A 19,819-nucleotide genomic window follows, 5' to 3' on the forward strand; every position below is an offset into this window, starting at 1 on the left:
GAAGGGTAAATGGGAGACGGAAGGGAAAAGAAATGTGCGAGGACACCTGACGTTTCTGAATTTGATTTCTACTAGTCTAAATCATCCCGTTTAGGTCTCCATGGTGGGTGAAAGCAATGGCTTTTATTGGTCCTTATGCCGTCCTTCAGAGTCTATATCAGATGAGTCAGACCAGACTGAAATATGATGTATGAAATAAAAGACGGTTTAGAGGTGGTTTGTGTTCAGTTGCGTATGGACTGTAAATTCCAGACACCATTTAATTGTTAGCCCCGCCCACTGTATTTAAGAAGGAGAACAGCTGTTGTCCGTCCATGAGCCGCAGCGGTCTCTGAGCCGCGGGTGCAGTGGTGCTGTCTGCGCCGTAGAAAGGCTTCAAAATGCATGAGGATCACTCGTTAACTAGTTTGGAAAACATGGAGACGGACTCATGAAACACACTGGAATCATCAACTCCTCACATCTGTTACTAACATTAAACTGCTCCTAATGTGTCCCAAGCTCCGCCACCAGAATTGTGGACATGTGGAGCTTTAAAGTCAATAACCCACCAGTGTCGTCGCTGTAGGAATCCATATATTAGCTGCGTCGTCGTATCAGCCGCAGGGTTGTGACTGTGAGAAACAAGTAGCGGGTTATCGTCGGGAAACGACGGTAAATAAGGTAGCACACTGTCAACATGTACATGAGACATACCCATGAAAAGTCTTATGCCAATGCTTCCTTCTCATTTCCCCAGAGCTCCAGGGAAGAGTTTTGGGACGCCGCACATGTATTGTAGATAGACCACAAACAACAAGGAAGTGGTGATGTCTAAAGAAGCAGCAAGCACAAAACACTCATCCTTCTGAAATTACATGATTAGATGAAATGAAATAAAAAAAAGGTGTCTCTCTCTGGACAGTACGTGAAGGCATCGCACCAGTCATAATTCAGACACAGCCTTTATGATATATGTGTCACACTATCGCTGCTGTTATTCTCTGTTCAGAAAGAAAATACAAAACGACATGAATCCAGATGATTGTTGTGCATCATAACAACAAGCGCCTTAAGGTTCAACTTCAAAAGCCAGGCTAATCAGACGGCGCTCACATTTGTGCCAACGAGGGGGGCAAACATTTTCATGCTGAGAAATTGACAATTTATTCTTCGTTTTGTTGATATCAACAACAAACAAGACACAAAGAAAATGTAATTATTGTCAAGAACAGTGGCTTCAGCTGCGTTACCATGACATAGATGGACAAGGAACAAGGCTGTTTATCAGCCTAGCTTTGTGGAATTCAAGCACCAAGCCGTCACACCGTCGTCTCCCTCTGTGTCCCTCCGACCGTGCCAATAAACAGCCAGTTCCTTATTGAGACAGACAGAGATTCAAAGTCGAATATGCACCGGACTGCCCTAAATCAGGCCGTCCCATCTTTGTGCTGGAGATTTAATGAACTACCGCAGGCTTGCGATGTCTCTTAAGGCTCAGTGAGCGTCCACTTTGTAGTTGTTCAGAAGAGAGGCGATGCTGCCCACTAAATCTCAGCCACTGAGGATAAAATATCCCTTTATTCATGGGCTATTTACCAGATCCACATTTATTATCGGGGGGGGCGGGTGACAAACTTGCCCCTCCCTCCAGGCAAGCTGCGACAGAGACGGGCGATGCGAGCGTCTCATCCTCGTTGGTTCTGTTCAGCAGCACGGCCATCGACTGTCCATGAGTTTGACTGGACCAATAAGAGACCAGAAGAACATTTTGACTGTGACTTCAAGATGGCGAGTAATGTCACAGCACATTATATGGACATTTGTGAATCCTTACACCAAATGACATTCATACCATCTGTCCCTTCGCTGACCCTCTGGCAGGGTTGCCATAGCAACACCTCACTGAATGCTTTTGTCATCTTGGCTAGCTCCAGGGTCAAGGGTGATAGGTCAAAGAGATACTTATAGAGACATGACCTTTAGGATGGCTTTATCATGAGGACCTTAACCCAACTTGAAATGACTTCACTTCAAAAAGATGCTCATTCGAGGCTGCACGAATGAATGCACAAACACACACACGCACGCACGCACGGCGTCTAAGTCTTGGGTTCAGTACAAATGACACAGTTACTGACGGGAAACATGAGGCTGGTTCCGCATGTTAAAACCTTCTCTCTCGCGTTTTATGTATGACAACTATAAGAGGTACATCAACTTTATTGCCATATTGTTTCATTATTTCATGAAAGTTCAGCTCCATGCGTGACAGCGCCAACACATTTGAATGAATCAGTTACTAAAGTGAGACGGTGAAAAGCAGAGGGTTCGTTTTTCCTCAGCGTCATGTGTTTGCGCCCAACTCCTGCCAGCACCTCAGACTGAGAGGTTTGTGGGCTCCTCTCACCCAGCACTGACCCTGCTGTATTGTGTCTGGTTGTACTTCTTGAATAGACGCCCACCATCCTCCTCCCTCTTATACGACACCCACCAAAGGGAGGCCGGCTCTGCCAAAGATCAACCCGCTGCCAGGCATCAACGCCACTTTTTTTCTTTCCTAAAGCAACACAAGTGAAAGTCAGCCTCCTCTTCCTCACCGATTGATCACTGACTCAAATCATGTTTCAAAAAAAATGGTTACAAAATTCCATGATGATGTCTTGTGCAATTAGAAAAATGACCAATAGAAAAGTACAATCTGTTAAAGAACAATAAATATTCCCAAACTCTCCCGACTATATGAAATGGAAGGTGGTGGACACCCTGGAAAGGTCGCCAGATCATCGAGGGGCGTGAACAGACACACATATTTACAGTTAACCTCCATTCCAATAACTCTGTCCAATGACTTTTTCATGATTTATTATAAGCATATTAGAGTAAACAATCCGAAATAAAAAGTCAATGAGGCCTTGCATTGCCTTTTTCAAAGTCTTTCAAACATGTTCTCATCTCATCAGAAGCTCAAATTAAGACTTGTGAGCTTTGAGTCAGAAAAACTCTCTGGACAATAATTCATGAAGGAAATGCTTTCAGATTAGCCGTCGAAGAAAGTTAGCGGTGATAACAGAGACATCAATGGCTGCACGTGCTTGCTTATTTTGAAAAGCCGGGGCTTGTTATCAGGGCCGGGCAGAACTTTGGGCTCCACTCATTCTTGTTCTCGCCGAGCCTTTTTAGTCTTGCGTGCGCTGCTGGAGGGGGTGGAGGGTAGTCATCGGTGGCACAGCGAGTGTGTGTGTGTGTGTGATGTTTGAACCCTGCTGCTAACTCACCCACCACCCCTCGATGGAGGCTGGTGCCTGGATGATTGCCAGAAGTTTTGAACTAATATTCACAATAATGTTCCGACGCAGAGAGGCCGGCAACAGAAAACACTGTGGAGTCGTGCCAACTTCTTCTCCCTTTCTGCCCTCCTCTCTCCGGCGTCCCTCTACTCCACCAAGAGACCCTCACTCTCTGTACTTGCCGGCCTCATTTAGTCCAGTTTAACAAAGCCGGTACTCAGCAGCGCTAAATTGCTCTGCGCTCTGTGCTGCGAGATATCGAATTCAAGTTGGGTATTCGGAGCAAAAGTCCATGAAACAAACACAGACATAGGGTTGAATGTATAGATGATATCAAAATGTTATGAAAATGAATTACTCCCAACCATCCAGCTTCCCTATCAAATGAGCTCGGACTGGTTTTGCTATGTATTTTTTCATGAACCATATTGGTCCAGACCAGCGCGATCAGATCAATCAATCAATCTTTAACTCACAGAAGAAGAACTTTTATTGAAGGATGTTAAGGCAGTTCAAACAATGTGTTGTCAGTCTATGAACAGAGAATACAGCTGCTCGACATTTCCTCATTTCCAGCTCATTGACGTTTTTCATGTGAGTTGAAATATAATCATTTCCATCTTTTGGTGACCAAGTATAACTCAAGGGTGAAAGAGTAGCTGAGTGATGAACATACTTCAAATGGCGCCTTCGGTGTTTGTCTGCAGGAATGATCATAAGGTCAGCAACTTTCAGTGGTGTGACAGGAAGCCTCTCTGCTGCAGAGCCTCCACCTGCAGTGCGTCACACATGACTCCCCAGGCACACCTAACCAGCCTCCAGGCCTCTGGCTTCCTGAATTCACATCTGACACAACGGTGTCACTTGAGTATTTATGTGAATGCTAATTCTGTTGGCTGGTTTCTGAGCACGCCAGTGGAGTGGAACATTTTATGGCTCTTGATATATTTGCAAGTGGAGACAGAGATGCTGCACCTCTCACCTGATGCGTCTCTTTTCACTCTGCTTCACAGATTCCGCTCATGAGACACAAGTTTCAGCACGGAGAATGGTTTCCACACCAGATGTGTGACAGCCAAGCGCACACTGGCTGTATCTGCCTGGTCCTCATCACAATCCCCGCCACCCTCAAAAAGTGATGCAGCTGTCACCCTTAAATGGCTCCACTGCCAGGAATCACAATAAACAACAATGACATCATCCTAGTCTTATCTATAGGACATCACAGGCTGATCGATAACGTGGCTCTTGCAGTGTAAATAGCTTCTAATGGCCCATCGTTCCCTTCAAATAGGTCTACATTATTTATGATAGCTGTTAGGTTACCAATGCAGGACACTATTTATTTCACGCAACCCCTGTTTCGATTATAATGCCGCTGCTTTTGAGGCCTGCTGTAAGATTGCAGCATTATGAGGGCAAGGTGAAAACATAAATAAACAAACGTGCCTTCCTGAAAAGACCACTTAGCAGATACAAACACACATCAGGGGAAGAGTTACTCAGAGAAAGATGGGAAGGCCAGACCGATGGAGGGAGGGGCCGGAGCCAGCATGAGAGACATCCGTTACTCGGGTGACAGTGAGAGTGGCAGGCCTATTTGTGTGGCTGCCTCTGCGCGATGACAGATGAGACGGTTGATGCAGTCGGAGGCTGCGTGGAGGTGACAGGCTACATTTCCATTTCAGTGAAAAATCTGGCTGAACGTGGCTTATGTGGCCAGCTGGGTAAAAAGAAACCTAATGGCACGGGCGGTTTAGGCTGTATGATGCTTCCAGGTCGGTTGCTCAGCCTGGTTTCATGCTGGTCGACTTATTACACTCCCACTAGTCCTGCTATCGAGGTATTAAAGGCAGACTATTGGATTATCTACTGTTACGCATCATAGCCGGTCACTGCAGACCACCACAGACACACACAGCACATCCACCTACGCTAATGTTTAATTGCTTAGAAGAGCGATGATAAGTGCAGGGACACGTTGTACAAAGGTCTCAGCTATGATCTGTTATTTGGGCGTCATACCGGATTTATAGGGCTTCACAGATGAGGTTATGGATGTTTCAAATCACTTGACAACACAACAAGGTTTATACGGTATTAAAAGGCGCACAATTTGAGAGAATGCTGTTATTTCAAATAACAGTATGCAGAGTAAGCGGTGGGGTTTCTAGAGCCTTTGTAATTACATTATGTCAATACTTTATAAACCGTTTCATAACGTACCATGCATGAGTAGGAAGATTCATAATATCATCCATGAAATCTAAAGTCTCATGAATGAACTAATCAGGCCCCCCGTCATCCATTGAAATGAATTCCTTATGTGTAAGATTAAACACAGTATATTGTACAACACTGACTCACTATCGCCTTTCTTTGGATTTGAGAGGACGAGGTAGAGATTCTCTCCAGCATCTCTGGGGGTATGATGGGATCTGCTCCAGAGACAGCATCTCTCCAGCGTGTCCTTGGCCTGGCCAGGGTGACCACTCAGTGGCCAGGAACTCCTCACCATGGAGCTTGTCTCAATGCAGAACGGCGGAGGTTCTCTCCTGGACGTCTCACCCATCTCTGCAAGTCCTTCTTTGGACAACCCAAACCTTACATTGGAACTCATCTGTAATTCAGCACCTACATTCAACTAACAGCATCAGAAGGGGATAGAAAAAGACAAAAATGACAGCACTATCGTGGTCAGCAGTGAGAGGTGAAAGACGCACGTGGCTGGTCCAACGGAGCCAAGTCATGGCAAAGAACAAGTACATCAACACTGAGTAAAAAGACAGTGGAATAACATACCCAATGATATTCATCACTCTGTGCAAACAGAAGACCATCACCGAGCATGAACACCCCCCTAAAACTTTATGAGTTCAACGTTGGGGCTCAGGGACTCGCGCCGCCAGAGGTGCAGAGCCAAACTTTTTCTGCTGAGGTGCACAGATCAGTAGTAGGGAAGAGTAAAGTATTATTCTCTCAGCAAAACCCGCGGGTTTGTGTGTGAGAACAGTCTGAGGAATGTTCATCCGCACGCCTCATTGGTGTCCTCATTGCAATGTGCAGATCGAGCAGTGGAGATGGGACAGTGCAGATTTACGGGACGTGTCAAAAGACTCACATCCTTTGGCCTCGTGGGGCCAATCTCCGGTCTTGATCTGGCCTGTAAGGAAAACAGCCGTCCCTCACACTCTGACGGTGAGGTGGAGACGTCCAAACACGCAGGGATGATGGAGACTGGTGGAAATGTGGAATGTAAAGACGGGAGGGAGGACGAGGGGGGCATCTCTGGCGAAAGCTGCCACGGATCTGGCAGTGGGATTTCAGTGATGAAAGTGATGAAACTGTACACCAATGACTCTGTAACGGGGAGGCCACGCTGATGAGAAATTTCTATGGAGATGTGCAAAAAACAACACAAATGAACAGAGGCGACATTCGAGCGTTCAATAATGACATGATAAATCAACCGCTGTGGCCTTTTGTTGACCAATGGACCTTTAAGCATCCACATACTCAACACACGCAGACTCAGGGGCCTCTTCTGATAATCTGCAGCGGCCCACAGGAGGGCTCAGGGCCAGGGGACGGCGCTCCGTAAACAAAACGGTGTCCAGCTACAGCACGACTTGATGAGAGCGCTGGCTCCCACTCTTTTCCAGCAATCCATCCAAACATGACTCATAATCATCGGTGGTCTTGAAGGGCAAGGATGTGCCCAGTCAGTCAACTCAGAAAGAAAAGCCTTGTGTCAGCATGATGATGAATGGCCGTGTCCTGGGTGGCGTTTGGACAAAGTCCCAGTGGTACTCAAGACCTGTACGGAGCTCTGAATACCCTGAACTGGAGCTGGAACTAAAATCTCTTGGAGCAGCCAAGGAAGACCAACTGTGTGGACCGAGCATAAAGGCTGGTGAATCCAGCGAATGCCACGTCCTTTTTTCCTGGTGCTTTTCAAAGTGTAAATCAGCAGGATCATGGATCTGCTGGATGTTTCCCTCATCTGTGCGGAACACACTAACTCATTAGGACTTCACAGGGCTTTTTCGGACTGCAGATAACAATTAGTTTTTTAGAGAGGTCTGGAATGGCCAGTGGGTCTGGCAAAAGGAAATCCTTTGTGACGGATTGGTGCTGACATAGCAGCTTGACAAGGAGGGAGCGAGCCAGTCTGTGAGTGCTGGGTGCAGAAGAGAAAGCTCAGGACAAGCACTAACCCTCATCTGCGAGCTCCCATCAACAAAGTTCCCTCTGTGACTTCCTGCTGAAGCCTGGGAAGTCCCATTACAGCCTTGCAGCTGGAATACTGTCTCCTGTTGGACAAGAGTCGTCCTCACAGCATCTCGTCTCACTTTCATTCACTCTGACTGATGTTTTTTTCCCGGCTCTACTCTGCCACTCGCCTGTCTTTTGTGTCCTCTACCTCATCGATCACCCTTGTTAATGTCCTGTCCAGTTGTCTTTCTCCATTTCTCCCATCTCCTCACACACCTCTCTTTGGTCACCGGAAGAATGTGTGAACACTACTTTGGCCAACGATGGTCCGCTAGTTCTTGACAGTCAATCCACTCGAAAATATACATCATCACGGCACATGTTCATGACATACACTCTATATGCTGTATATATTAGCAAATATATGCATCCAGGTTGCTCTATTCATTCTATGATGGACATTGTCATGAACAGTTTACCAGCACAAGTTTCAGAATTGACGCTAAACATTTTGACCCTCAGCACAGCTACTGCGTGATGGATAGTGAGTGCATCTGAGATCTTTGGATAATGCAATAAACCCAGAAATAGTTTCAGCTCTACATCACCTTCTCCTTGCCAGCTAAGTTGGAAGAAAATATCGCGACTAGCACACTAAATATTGACCCTCCAATAATACTGCAGTGCACAGCAGCATCGTATGGCTCATATTAAAGCATTGTAACATAACAGAGCAAAGTCGGGGTTAAGACCCCATTACTGCAACACGAGACTTCTGCTTTCACTCTCCTGCAGCCTGGCAGATCTGTGGTCTGCTTTTGGACCACTTCCATTGGAAGTGAAGCATCAATATGGTGTAATTGAAAGGGGGTGATAGTGCAGAATTTGGCAGTGTCTTTTCTTCAGCAATTTCATGAACATTAGTCGCTGTGGACTATGTGTGGCAAATTCATGGCCTGACAGCTAATTCCAAGTGCAACAAAACCTAGATCACCATTACATGATGAGAAAATCATGGCCTTCAAACATTTAGAATCCCAGATGGGAAATGAAGTTTAAAACGCTCGATAATTACCGTAAGTTCCAGACCAGAGCGCACCTGAATATTAGCCACACCCACTAAATTGAAGAAGGAAAACATGTTCATCTGCAGGTGCAGTGATGCTGTCTGCCCCGTAGGAAGGCTTCAAAATGCATGAGCGTCACTTGTAAGCTTGCAAGTTTGGAAAACCGGCTCCAGCCTGGAGACGGACTCATGAAACACACTGGAAGCATCGGCTCCTCACATCTGTTACTGACATTAAACTGCTCCAAATGTGCTCTGCCACCACAGCCGCTCTCAGCTGCTGCTTCTCCTCTCCTCTCCGCTCCTCCAGGAGAGCGGCTCTGAGGGCGGAGCTTTAAGGTCAATGACAGGCCTGTGATGTCATTGGTTTGATGTGACCAGGCTCAGTATTTTGAAGCTCTTTAGCCTTTAAAAACATATAAGCATATATCAGCCGCAGGGTTCAGAGCGCGAGAAAATAGTCGCGACTTAAAGTCTGAACCTGAAGGCAATTAAAGAATACGTTGTCAAATGAAAATACTGTTAAATAACTGTATATTTTGCATGACCTGCTGAGTTTGAAAGTTTGGCCCCTTGCGCGACTGACACACCAGCTAATTATCCTCGCTCCCAAGGCCTTACATATAGGCGTTTCAATGGAATAAAAAACACAAGGTGCAGAGAGACGATCGGCCATTTGAGGGGTTTTAATAGCAACGAAAAGAGCAGCGTCCCATGGCTTAGCAAACCTCAGCCTCTGTCTTTCTTTCACCAATAACAATAACAAAATACATCACAAATTGAAAACCTATTGCGTCAACAATACAACGGTACAGACGGCCTTCGGCGTCAGCCCAGTCGACACTTAAGTCCACTTTCCCCAAAGCAATATAGAACGCAAGGGGAGACAGGACACGAACTGACCTTATATTTTTGGTACTTAGAATGTGGTGATGACAGGCCTGGTGTTCACAGAGCTGCATTTGTGCGAGTCGATATGAAGAATCGCTGCTTGGATAATGTGACCTGATGAGTACCATTAGACTAAGCAAAAAAGGTGGAACAAAGTCGTTGCTTCCTCTCCGTTTCTACCCAAACAGGCCAATAAAAAAAAAAAAGTGAGCATGTTTTGCCTGCAAGTTGATGTCTCACTTTTCTCTAACTGCCGATGAGAGGACATTTGGAAGCAATTAGAAGTGTGTTTGAGGAGAAGGCTCTCAGCCCCTAATTCACAGGCGATAAGGTATCTCTGAGGCTGCACACGGAATTCATCACCTCGGCTTCCTGTGGGCTGTTAAGGGGTCCTCTCATTTTCACTTCGATGCGTGCAGGGGCCACCTTTTGTGTGAAGGTGGCCCCCCCCCAAGAGATTCCAGTGTCAACATATGTAGTTAGTCAATGCAAACTTTATGACGTCATACACTGTTGAGCTTAGATAGGCAGACATTTTTCCCCCTAGTTGTCTCCTTGACAGTGACATGGACTCATTCATCCATTACACCATACAGGATTCTTACAAGCCTCTAATGTTTATATTGCATCACAGAGAACCCGCACCTTGTCATAAAGCCCACTTTATCTGATGCTGTCTAGACATTTGTCATTCCATTATTGAGGTTTGCTTCCACCTGTTTTGGGTCTCTCTACAGCATCTACACAGTGTGTGTCCTTCAACTCGTGCTTTAAGCCATCAACTCATCAGATACTGAGCGGCATAGATTAAACGTATGGGCAAATGCGGACACCACCCTGCATCCCGTCTGAGCTTCACAAGCAGGTGGACGCCACTGCTTCATTTCCAAACGTCCCTCTTCAGTCAAGTAAGCCCTGCCATTCATTTCAAATCTATTACGAATGGTGACCTTTGGCCTGCTCGGACGGACCCCTGAAGAGGGCCTCCTTCACCTGGCTTTGTGCTGCAGGCTACACCTTCCGACTGGTATCACCCCCACCCCACGCCTGTCTTTGTCCTTCTGCAATTCACTCTGACTTTGTTCAGTCAGTTAACCTGACTTCCCCTCCCTGCTGGGAAAGAGGGAGGAGGCGGGACAGAGAGGAGGAAGGGACCCGGTGAGGAAGGAACGGCTACATTTCTCTTCAAGCGCTGTAATAATTGCTATAATAAGTTAATAATAAGTTTGATTCTCTGGTATGACATGAGCTTCATTATTAGAAGGTATAAGTTTTGTCCTTTTTCTTTTTTTTTCTTTGGAAGCATGAGAAGAAATGGAACGTTTTGACTGCACAGTACGACCACAAATCACCGTGAGAGTTCAAAAACAGAAGTTGCCTCACTTCCTGCAGGTCCGGCACCCGCCATGTTTCTGTGACTCAGATTTGGTTTTCTCTCATGGTAACCGTTGATCTTCGGGGAACTGGCGTAGGCCACACAAACAAGCACATATGAGGGCTTCTCTGCTTCAGTTGTCACATGAACTGCAGTTTTTAAAATATATATATATATTAGAAACTGATGTGACATGCTATAATAATGAAGGTATTTTGAAAACTGAAATACCCACATTTTCCAATGAATTTCAGAGTGAAACATGACAAACTCCATCCAGTTGGACAGCCGTAAGACATGAACGGGTTGCCTATCGTTAACTCAACACCCAACCACTCTTTAGCAAAACAAAAAAAGACATGATAATGAAATATACACGAAAACATGGTCAAATACAAACGAACACACACACACATGCTGCATGCTTGCAGCTCAGTCAGTGACACACAGCATCTCACTGTGGTGCTCGCACGAGAGGAAACCGATCCCACACTGATTCAGTTCACAAAGCACAATACACTGACACCCAACATTCAAAGCGCCTTTTTCTGATTCAACTTTTCTCACTTTGAATTTCCAGATTCAACCAGCAGTGCATGAGTGACAGAGAGGGTCATCCCTACGCCGCATGCCTTTCTCAGCGCTGCTGTGGGTAGGACCATCTCTGCTGACGGAGGATGGGATGTGGCAGGGGCTCGGGGATTAGAGGGCTTTTGGCCACGGCTGAGAGTAGCTCTTTCTGCGTCTGACAGTTAGAGGTGACGGGCCGTCACTGCACAGTGGACAGACAGGCAGCCAGAGACAACTGCATTCATTCAGGACAGCGGCTTATCCGTGCATGAAACAGACGCCCACTGCCCGTACTTTCACTCTCACACTCACACAAGAGGGCAAGGCACAGACAGACTTCGATTAGAGGAATGTCATGGTTGCACAAGTGCTGATGTACCTCAAACCACTTTTCTACAGTGTAACTTTCAGTGACCTCACCATACTACATACATGAAACCTGAGCCTTTCTGAGAGGAAAACCGGACATTTGTTAGGGACGACCCGCGGAATCCCCAGTAAGGCAGAAATGACCCCTGGCACTCGTGGTGGACCTTGCTTTGCAGACATCCTATACTAGTCGTCCCAGGCTTGTGCATCCTTTGAACATTATGACAAACGATATGTCTTCCTTTTTGCCATCGCATGCATTCAATGTCTTTGAATGGCAAAGTTTTCCAGCCAGCAAGAGTTTGGGCTTATCCCTCTGGCATCTGCCTCTCTGCCTATACTCTCATGACCAGGAGGTTGAAGAGCCAGGAAAGTCCCAGCCCTGCCACCTAATCCTCCACTCCCATTCACGATCACCGCTAATCTCTTTCACCGCCACCAATACTATCGTCTCCACCTCTCACTCAAGAGGTGCACAAAAGACCCGCGCGACCCTCTCCCGCCTAACTCAGCATCCCATCCCTGCTCGCACCCCCTAACCTGCTCCGCCCATCACTTCTTTTTTAATCCCATGGGGCTGAGATTTTCCTTCAACCCCACAGACGCATTGAGTGCAGGATAACTCTCTCCGTCGAATTGTTGCTGAGAAGAAGACAGACACAAATGGAGTTTGAATTTCAATGTGTGCAACGACTTGGAGAGACAGAGACAGACAGCGGAATATGGAGTAGTGATGATCAAGGCATCTGCTGCATTGTATTCTCAAAAGAGTCAAAGTGAAGTACAAGTAAGATGTGCAGATTAAGATGGGCCGATGAAAACGAGTTTGAGATAAACTTTGAGATAAAAAAAAGTACATCTTCCTGAATGGCGCTTCGTATAAGAGAAATTATCCATGTGCAAAGAGATCTTTCAAAATAGGCTACCTTGAGTCTAAAAATCATATTTCCAGACTAGTGGGGGCCTCATCAGTTCACTCAAAACTGGTGAGTGGAATGTAAATGTAAGCTCATAATTCGAACACCCCTGACTTAAAACAAGGTAAACAAGCTCGAGCCTTTGCTAGAAGACAGACTGTAATCTCAGGCTTTTCCTTGTTGCAGGCTCAATGTCTTGGTGTCTGTTGGTAAAGATGAAGCAAAAAAAAAAAAACATCTGCACATGCTGAAGTTGAAACAAGCTTTTTTAAATGTATAAAATATGTTATCGTACAGTAAATTCCAGGGCTTCTTTCCTACGGTAATAAATACTGAGTGAATTTATCATTATATCATTATCTTATACAAGATTTATTAATATAAATAATTTTAGAAAAGAACTTTTCCAACAACCCATGAAACACAAAACACAAACAAAGAGCATGTACTTGGTTATATTAAATGAAACCTCCTGATGGTGCCTTCTGTCACTCGGTTCCTTATAGTTTCATGCCTATAATAGTTCCATATTTTCACGATATGTCATTTGGGATATTGGTGTGAATGAATTGTGCACTGGCAGGTTTTGGAGCCTCAGCCTGGACCTCTCCCTGCGTCTTTCACACAAGTCAACAATAAAGCCTCATGGATCCCATAACTCACTAGTTTTCTGTTCATGAATAAAGCCTTTATATTTATGGTGATGGGGCTGAAGATCACCGGCCTCCCCGGTGACAAACTTGCCTCAGTCCGTCACCGCTCGCCTGCGCTGCTCAGGCTCCTCCATCAAACGCTCCAGATGGGAGCACCACTTTATCGTTCCCTGGTCGGTGACATCACGTCACCACGCTGCACCGAATTGATGATGAAAGCAAACATATCTGTCCCAGCTCACATTTGCCAAATCAATGTTCTTTTTACAGACCCTCTGCAGGCGTATTGGCATATTGACTGTCTGCACGTGGGAGGGGGTCCGGTGTGGCCGTTGGGAAGGAGAAGAAAGGGAGGGGTGCTTAATGGCATTCACCACATTGGATGTCGTCACTGAATATCCATCTGAATAATGTGGCATTTCATCATAAATTTTTAACAAGTTATTTACTTAATGGAACGAGTTATGACACGCTGTCAGTGCGGTAATTAAACGCTGTGATACATCACCAAGATCGCATCTTTTCCCTCAAGCACCCCACGTCATGAACCCAAATACGTGGAAATGATGCGTGCGCGCACGCACGCACACAACAGGGACGCACCTAATTTGAGCATTTGATTTGCTCTTAAAGCAATGTGTTTAATCCAGTTAATGTTTCGGCTTCCGTGACAAGGCATTTATTTCCTAGCAGACAATCGGAACACAGTGCCAAGGTCTCGAACAAACCATGTAACTGGAGCCGAGCAGTACAGCGAACACCACCGAGTAGAAGAGTGCGTTGTGCTTCACATTTCTATTCTCTTTCTGTGACATGCATGATCAGTTCTGCTTTTCTCTTTCAGGACAGCTAAGGCTTAACGGTGGCTATAAACGCCTAAATCCTCATGCCCAAATTATTGAGGGTCGACTTAGAGAGGCTGAATAAAGCTGGTAACTCAGCCATATCCTTTGCCCTGTTTCATAAAAGCCAACTGGCATGACACTGACCGAGTCCACGGCTAACCTTTGGCCTTGTCCTGTGACCCCCTATTGGATTTTCTGTGTTGGCTGAGCAATACCTGATTTGCCAATGGCCGCAGTGGGTCCCTAACCCTGATGAAGAAAGGATTTATTGCTTTTCATTTTAATTGAGTTAAGAGCAGGAGCTCAGGCCAGTGAGCTCATGCTTCACATCACTGGGAGCTGAAACATCAAAATGATGCAGCTCGCGATGTTGACACGAGCGCCTCTGACTGAACCTTTGTCAGGGCACTTATCACACTGCATGGCAAGACCCTCACTGTGGCAGGTCCTGCTACAAACGTCAAGCATTTTGTCCAATTCAGGGCAAGTCTCTAGTTTACATCACATTAAAAAGTGACACGTTTTCAAGTCACATTAACAGTACTTGGACTAATTAAGCTAATAAGCCTAATGCTTTTTTTTTTTTTCGTGCAAATACAAAATACAATACTTATTTTTGCCACTAGTACTGCTATTCTTACTGACGTCATGGACGCTCCCAATAAGTCCTACCTCCCAGCCTTGCAGTGGGTCGCGGAGACACGGCCTGTGCTCGCCCACGTACGGTCCGAAGCGCTCGCCAAGGCCAAGGTTCCTGCCACTCCACACGCCGAGTCTGCCGCCGGAAACACCTGACTCTCGCACTTGGAAGTCAGGAGGAATGTCCATGTCATCTTGAGACACAAAGCTGCGTTGGAAGGACAGGGAACTCCTCCGTGAAACCTCATCATCAGAGAGCGCAGGGGAAGCCGGGTCCTCGGGCAGGACAGAAGGGGGCACTGGATCACCGTCTGAGCCGCACATGTCCTCCACGATGTCAGAGGGGTAGGGTGGGTAGTCCTCATCGTCACCCTTACCTGCAAAGAAATAAAGCATTGACAAACTTCAAAAGTGTCCGGATACAGTTTGACAGTGGAATAAGGAGCAAGAAACCAGAACCATATTTTCAACACACAGACTGCGGCCCAGTCCTGCCGACTCCATCTGTCGACGGACGACAGCCGTGAAATATCACTGTTTTGGTATTCGTTCGAGGTGATGCCAGGGTGAGCTTGTTCATTGTCTTGCACTGACTGTTTTATAGTTCCTCTTCCGGAACTCTGTCTTTCTCAAATGCCGCGCTGCCCGGGGGTTAATTGTGTATGGAGCGAGGCAGGAAATAGAATATGCCCCTTGAACTCACATTGGGCTTATTTAGAGTGACACACGTGTCGGGGCTGGAAGGGGAACTGAAACTCTAGCAGGACAAGAGGGGATGTGTGACTTGCAGACACTTCACATATAAATAATTTGAGCACAAACATGCACGCAGGTTAAATATTTCGACAGCGAGCTAATGATCCAGTGTGAGCCAGGTGTCACGCAGTGAGGCACAGACACCCGGAGCCGGAAACTATCAGTGAGCAGCCGTTACTTTGGCCAGCAGCCGCTATCTTTAACACGCTCTGACAGGACACGCGGAGAGCGAGCTGCACTAATGAGGCTACCTGACCCATCCCAGCGTAAGGAAACATTCCTGAATGGCTGCCTGTGTGACACTGTACTGCAGCGCCGTCAACAGCGGAACCTTTGATCGGAATTCACAGATACACACAAGCAGCCTGCTCAACGACCGTGAGCAATTGGAGTCAAGGGGTCAGCCATTTGTCACAGGTGGTTACAAAGCAGGCTGGGACCGTGTCTGTGAAGATCTGCACTCGTCCAAATCGCTGTCAACAAACCGGAGTGGCTTTGGACCAATCTCTCCTTTCAAAACTGCTTTGCTTCAAATGACGAACATCATCACGGTCAACACAGAAACTTTTTGCATCAGCATTAGGATTTTTCATGCGCATCCTTCAGCGTGGTCAGCTGCCTTGTTGGGAAGGTTTGTGGTTCCTGAACACTAGATAACTTCAGCAGGTTTGAATCATGCAGACGGACGGGCTGTGAGAAAATAACCTCCACTTCTAGGTCCTTTACTTTGCTGCTCCAGCGGTCTAATGAGGAGATATGTTTCATGTTTTTTTTGCTTCCATCTGTCACGAAAGTAACCTGAAAACCTTTTGACAAATTCACTTACATGAAGCGTTGATGATGGTCCGAGGAACAGCCGAGTAAATGCTGTGGCTCTTCTATATTACCATGTCGATTTGTCATGAAAGTGAAGAAATTATAACTTTATTACGATTCATTAATTACAACAAAAAAAGAATAATTTAATTAAACAGTGTGCTCTCCAGACAGCAGGGAACCTTTGTCAGCGCTGATGCAGCAGACACGTGGCAGCGAGGATGAGAACAACAACAACACACATGGAGGAATCCTCCCTGAACCAAAGCAAAGAAAAGCAGCTGTTTGCTTTGGTTCAGGGAGGATTCCACCACTCTGGATGGACATGACATTCTGATCCAAATGTTTTCAAGACAGCTCTCGTCTAAATCAGGTGAAATAAAATATAATATGGTGATTTACTGTGCTGATGCAAACTAAACAATGTTTTGTTGTTTAAATGTACGTATGGCTCCATCATTTGGTTCAGTCATAAACCACATTCATTCACATTGAAAAATGTGGCTTCTTGTGGCAAATATTCCTCCGCCATTAAACAGCAACTAATTGAGATTAGTTAATCACAAAATCTCTTATGAACTATTTTTTTTTATCAAATCCCACCAATAATCCAAACATCTCCATTTTTATGTCCATATTCTCCAAGTGCAGACGTTGATCTTCAGTCTGAGTCAAAGTCTGGCCTCCACATGTAATGTATCATTGCCAAGGATGATAGCGAGTCACTGAGGACAAGTACGTGTCTATTTCCTGTGAAATGTTTATTTACTGAGAGATGCTCATTGTGATCACAAGCTGACACCCAACATCAAAGGATCCAAGGGGGTTGAGGTTTGTGAGGGGAACTCCATGAGTCACAGTGGCACGGCAAAGATGGCAGATAAAACCAAACAATGTGACGTCAGCACTGGTGCTTAGTTTGAAACAAGCATTAAAAAAACAAACACACAGCACAGATAATATTATGAAGCCTCGTGGACTGCTTCGGCAAAAATTGCGCAGGACAGGAAATTCATTAATTGTCATTAAGAGGGAAAACATTTGCTCCCAGTCCTGCGATCTGCATGGGTGGAATGATTTTCACCTCTGCCACGAGGTGTTGGGCGGACTCATACATCACACGATTACCTGGAGCGGCGAGCGCCGCCGCCATCATCGGGGAGTGAATTAAAGATGATAGAAGGAGCTATGAATCACTGTGACAAAGCTCCTAATGGAGGTGTGACCCAGCCACTGCTGACGGGACGCACCCATGGGACAAATGGATGCATATGTTTGCAGAGAGAAATGGCCTACCTGTGGCACACACGCTCAACACTCTCTTTTAGTCCTTCCTTCATTTCTACATCGAGCTCGGACAGTTTGAAAAAGCAAGAATGCAACTAAGTAAAACATTTAACACAGATCAATATTCTTTATTTCAGCTGGTGAAGAGGCCATGAGTAACTCAAATGTTAAAAACCCAAAACAGAGCCTACGGTCTGTGACCGACAGATTGGTAGAAGACTAAATATAGTCTGACCCTCGAGCTTATCTCCACATCGTTTGTTGCCTCTCGTAACAAATATATGGGTCAAGGAACCCGTGACTTACAGGTTGAAGAGAACCACACGTGATAATGATCCTCATGGTGTTATAAGACCGGACAATAAATTGGGGTAAAAGTGGCACAGTACTTTTTGTCCCCCGCGTAGCATTTGATTGTTTAATAGCAGCTTGACATCTGCAGTAATATGGAACCAAATGTGGCGGTGGATAATTAGATCAACGCAGAACTTTGCCTGGAAACAGGCAACGTGACAAACTCAGGGCTGCGATAAGAGCCATAAATACATAGAGTGGGAGTGAAATTCACAACTAATTCAAAGTGCACCATGGTCAACAGGTTGGTGAGTGGAGAACTTCAAAGTGACACATGAAAGCAAACCACGGAGGAAAATGATAAACGCTACAAGAAGAAAAGACTTCTACGCTGTGACTTGATGGGTTTTCAACGATTGAAATTTGAGACAGTCTTAAGCTTGTGATGAGCAAAACCCGAATGAAACGTTGCTGACGAAGGGAAAGGCAAGTCCAATCTAAAGTGCAACGTAAAAGATGTGTGGTCAGAAAAGTGGCAGCAGGGCCCAGTGTGGGCCGAGGCAGCGACAGCAACGCCGCGCCGCGCTAGCCAAGGAGCATATTGTGTTGAGGCTCTTCCAGTCCAGTGTTAGTCAACTACCTCCAGTTGGTACATGAAAGGGAAAAAGCAGCCCATTAAGAGCTCCAAATTGAGCTGCCAATTAACCCAGCCACAACAAAGTGAAAACAGGAGCCAGTCCTTCTGTGGATTCATTCAAATGAGCTGTGATTAATAATGAGGGGTCTTTAATACGGCAGGCTGACGCCACAGAGCGGCAGGGTTTATCTGGGGATTGGAGCATGTTCCTCACAGGCCTGACAAATGGCCTATTAATTATCTAATGTTGTCTGACAACAGCCGCTTGATAAAGACGTATGTGAGAGCAGGGTGAGCAGGGGAGAGGCGGCGCGGGGAAGACAGATGAGCCCCTGCCTGTTGGCATAATAGACCTGACGTCTTGCTTGCTGCTCGTGTCACTGTCTTTAACTGCTATTCTTCAGCTTTTAGCCCCTTTAAATAATCAATATGGAGGAGTAACAAGCCAATGGAATGCAAATGAACGGCTGAACACAGAGATTGATGTGCATGCTGTTTACTTCCTAAAACCACAATCGATATCCACATGGAAGCTCACGTCGTATCATGAGGACACTTCCTCGATTCTAACCTGGACCTTTTGGTGTTGAGCATCATGATAAACACTGTCCAAAGTTGTGATGCTGCTGGTCATGTTGGTTTGTTTTGTCTTTTCCATTGCATTCTGCCTCATGAGATGGATCCCAGTGCATCAAGCCAACACGACACACACAAGTTCATGATGAATACATTTGAAAAAGTCACATCATAAGAAACAAACGTTCAGCAGTGATACATGAACTACTTCATATCAAATAATGCGTTCATATCATGACCAAGGATCAACCACAGATTGAACTGTGACCTCATCATTTTACGGCTCCACGAAATTCTTTCATACTCTCATTTGCTAAGGTGAACATGTGCGTGGCATTGTAAATGTGGCAACTAAAAAAACCCATGGATTTGGCTGTTACTTTTCTTTGGTGTGACAAGTGGAAAGAACGTCATGACAAGAGCTCATTCTGCCCATCACCGCACCCGTCCTCATCACAGGATTTTGATTTGCAGTGGACCAGTCTCTAAATCTCCATCTTTATGCCACAGTGAACAATTCACACAAATAATAGTGATCCAGACAAAATGATGGCGAGGTCAACTATCTGTCTGAGTGTTCAGTACGCAGGCCTTTAAAGACACACTTGAGGTGAAATGAGCCGTTGCACGAGTTACATGACCCT

At 45.8% G+C, this 19,819-nt stretch overlaps 1 protein-coding gene and 1 long non-coding RNA gene across 8 annotated transcripts in view; one reads left to right on the plus strand and one right to left on the minus strand.

The window, feature by feature from the left end:
* The window catches only part of mecom (MDS1 and EVI1 complex locus), a 109,280-nt gene that overhangs the window by 55,018 nt on the left and 34,443 nt on the right, over positions 1-19,819 (minus strand). For all 7 annotated transcript variants that reach the window (XM_053873078.1, XM_053873083.1, XM_053873082.1 and 4 more), the window contains exon 2: positions 14,843-15,186. In XM_053873078.1, the coding sequence (XP_053729053.1) occupies positions 14,843-15,186 (344 nt within the window). The remainder of the gene's footprint in view (positions 1-14,842; positions 15,187-19,819) is intronic.
* LOC128763846 (uncharacterized) lies at positions 10,151-13,618 on the plus strand. Its single transcript, XR_008415692.1, has 4 exons — positions 10,151-10,349; positions 10,452-10,599; positions 10,745-10,833; positions 11,397-13,618. It is a non-coding gene; the product is annotated as an uncharacterized LOC128763846 (long non-coding RNA).

Source organism: Synchiropus splendidus, chromosome 8, assembly GCF_027744825.2.
Source record: "Synchiropus splendidus isolate RoL2022-P1 chromosome 8, RoL_Sspl_1.0, whole genome shotgun sequence".
NCBI lineage: Eukaryota > Metazoa > Chordata > Actinopteri > Syngnathiformes > Callionymidae > Synchiropus > Synchiropus splendidus.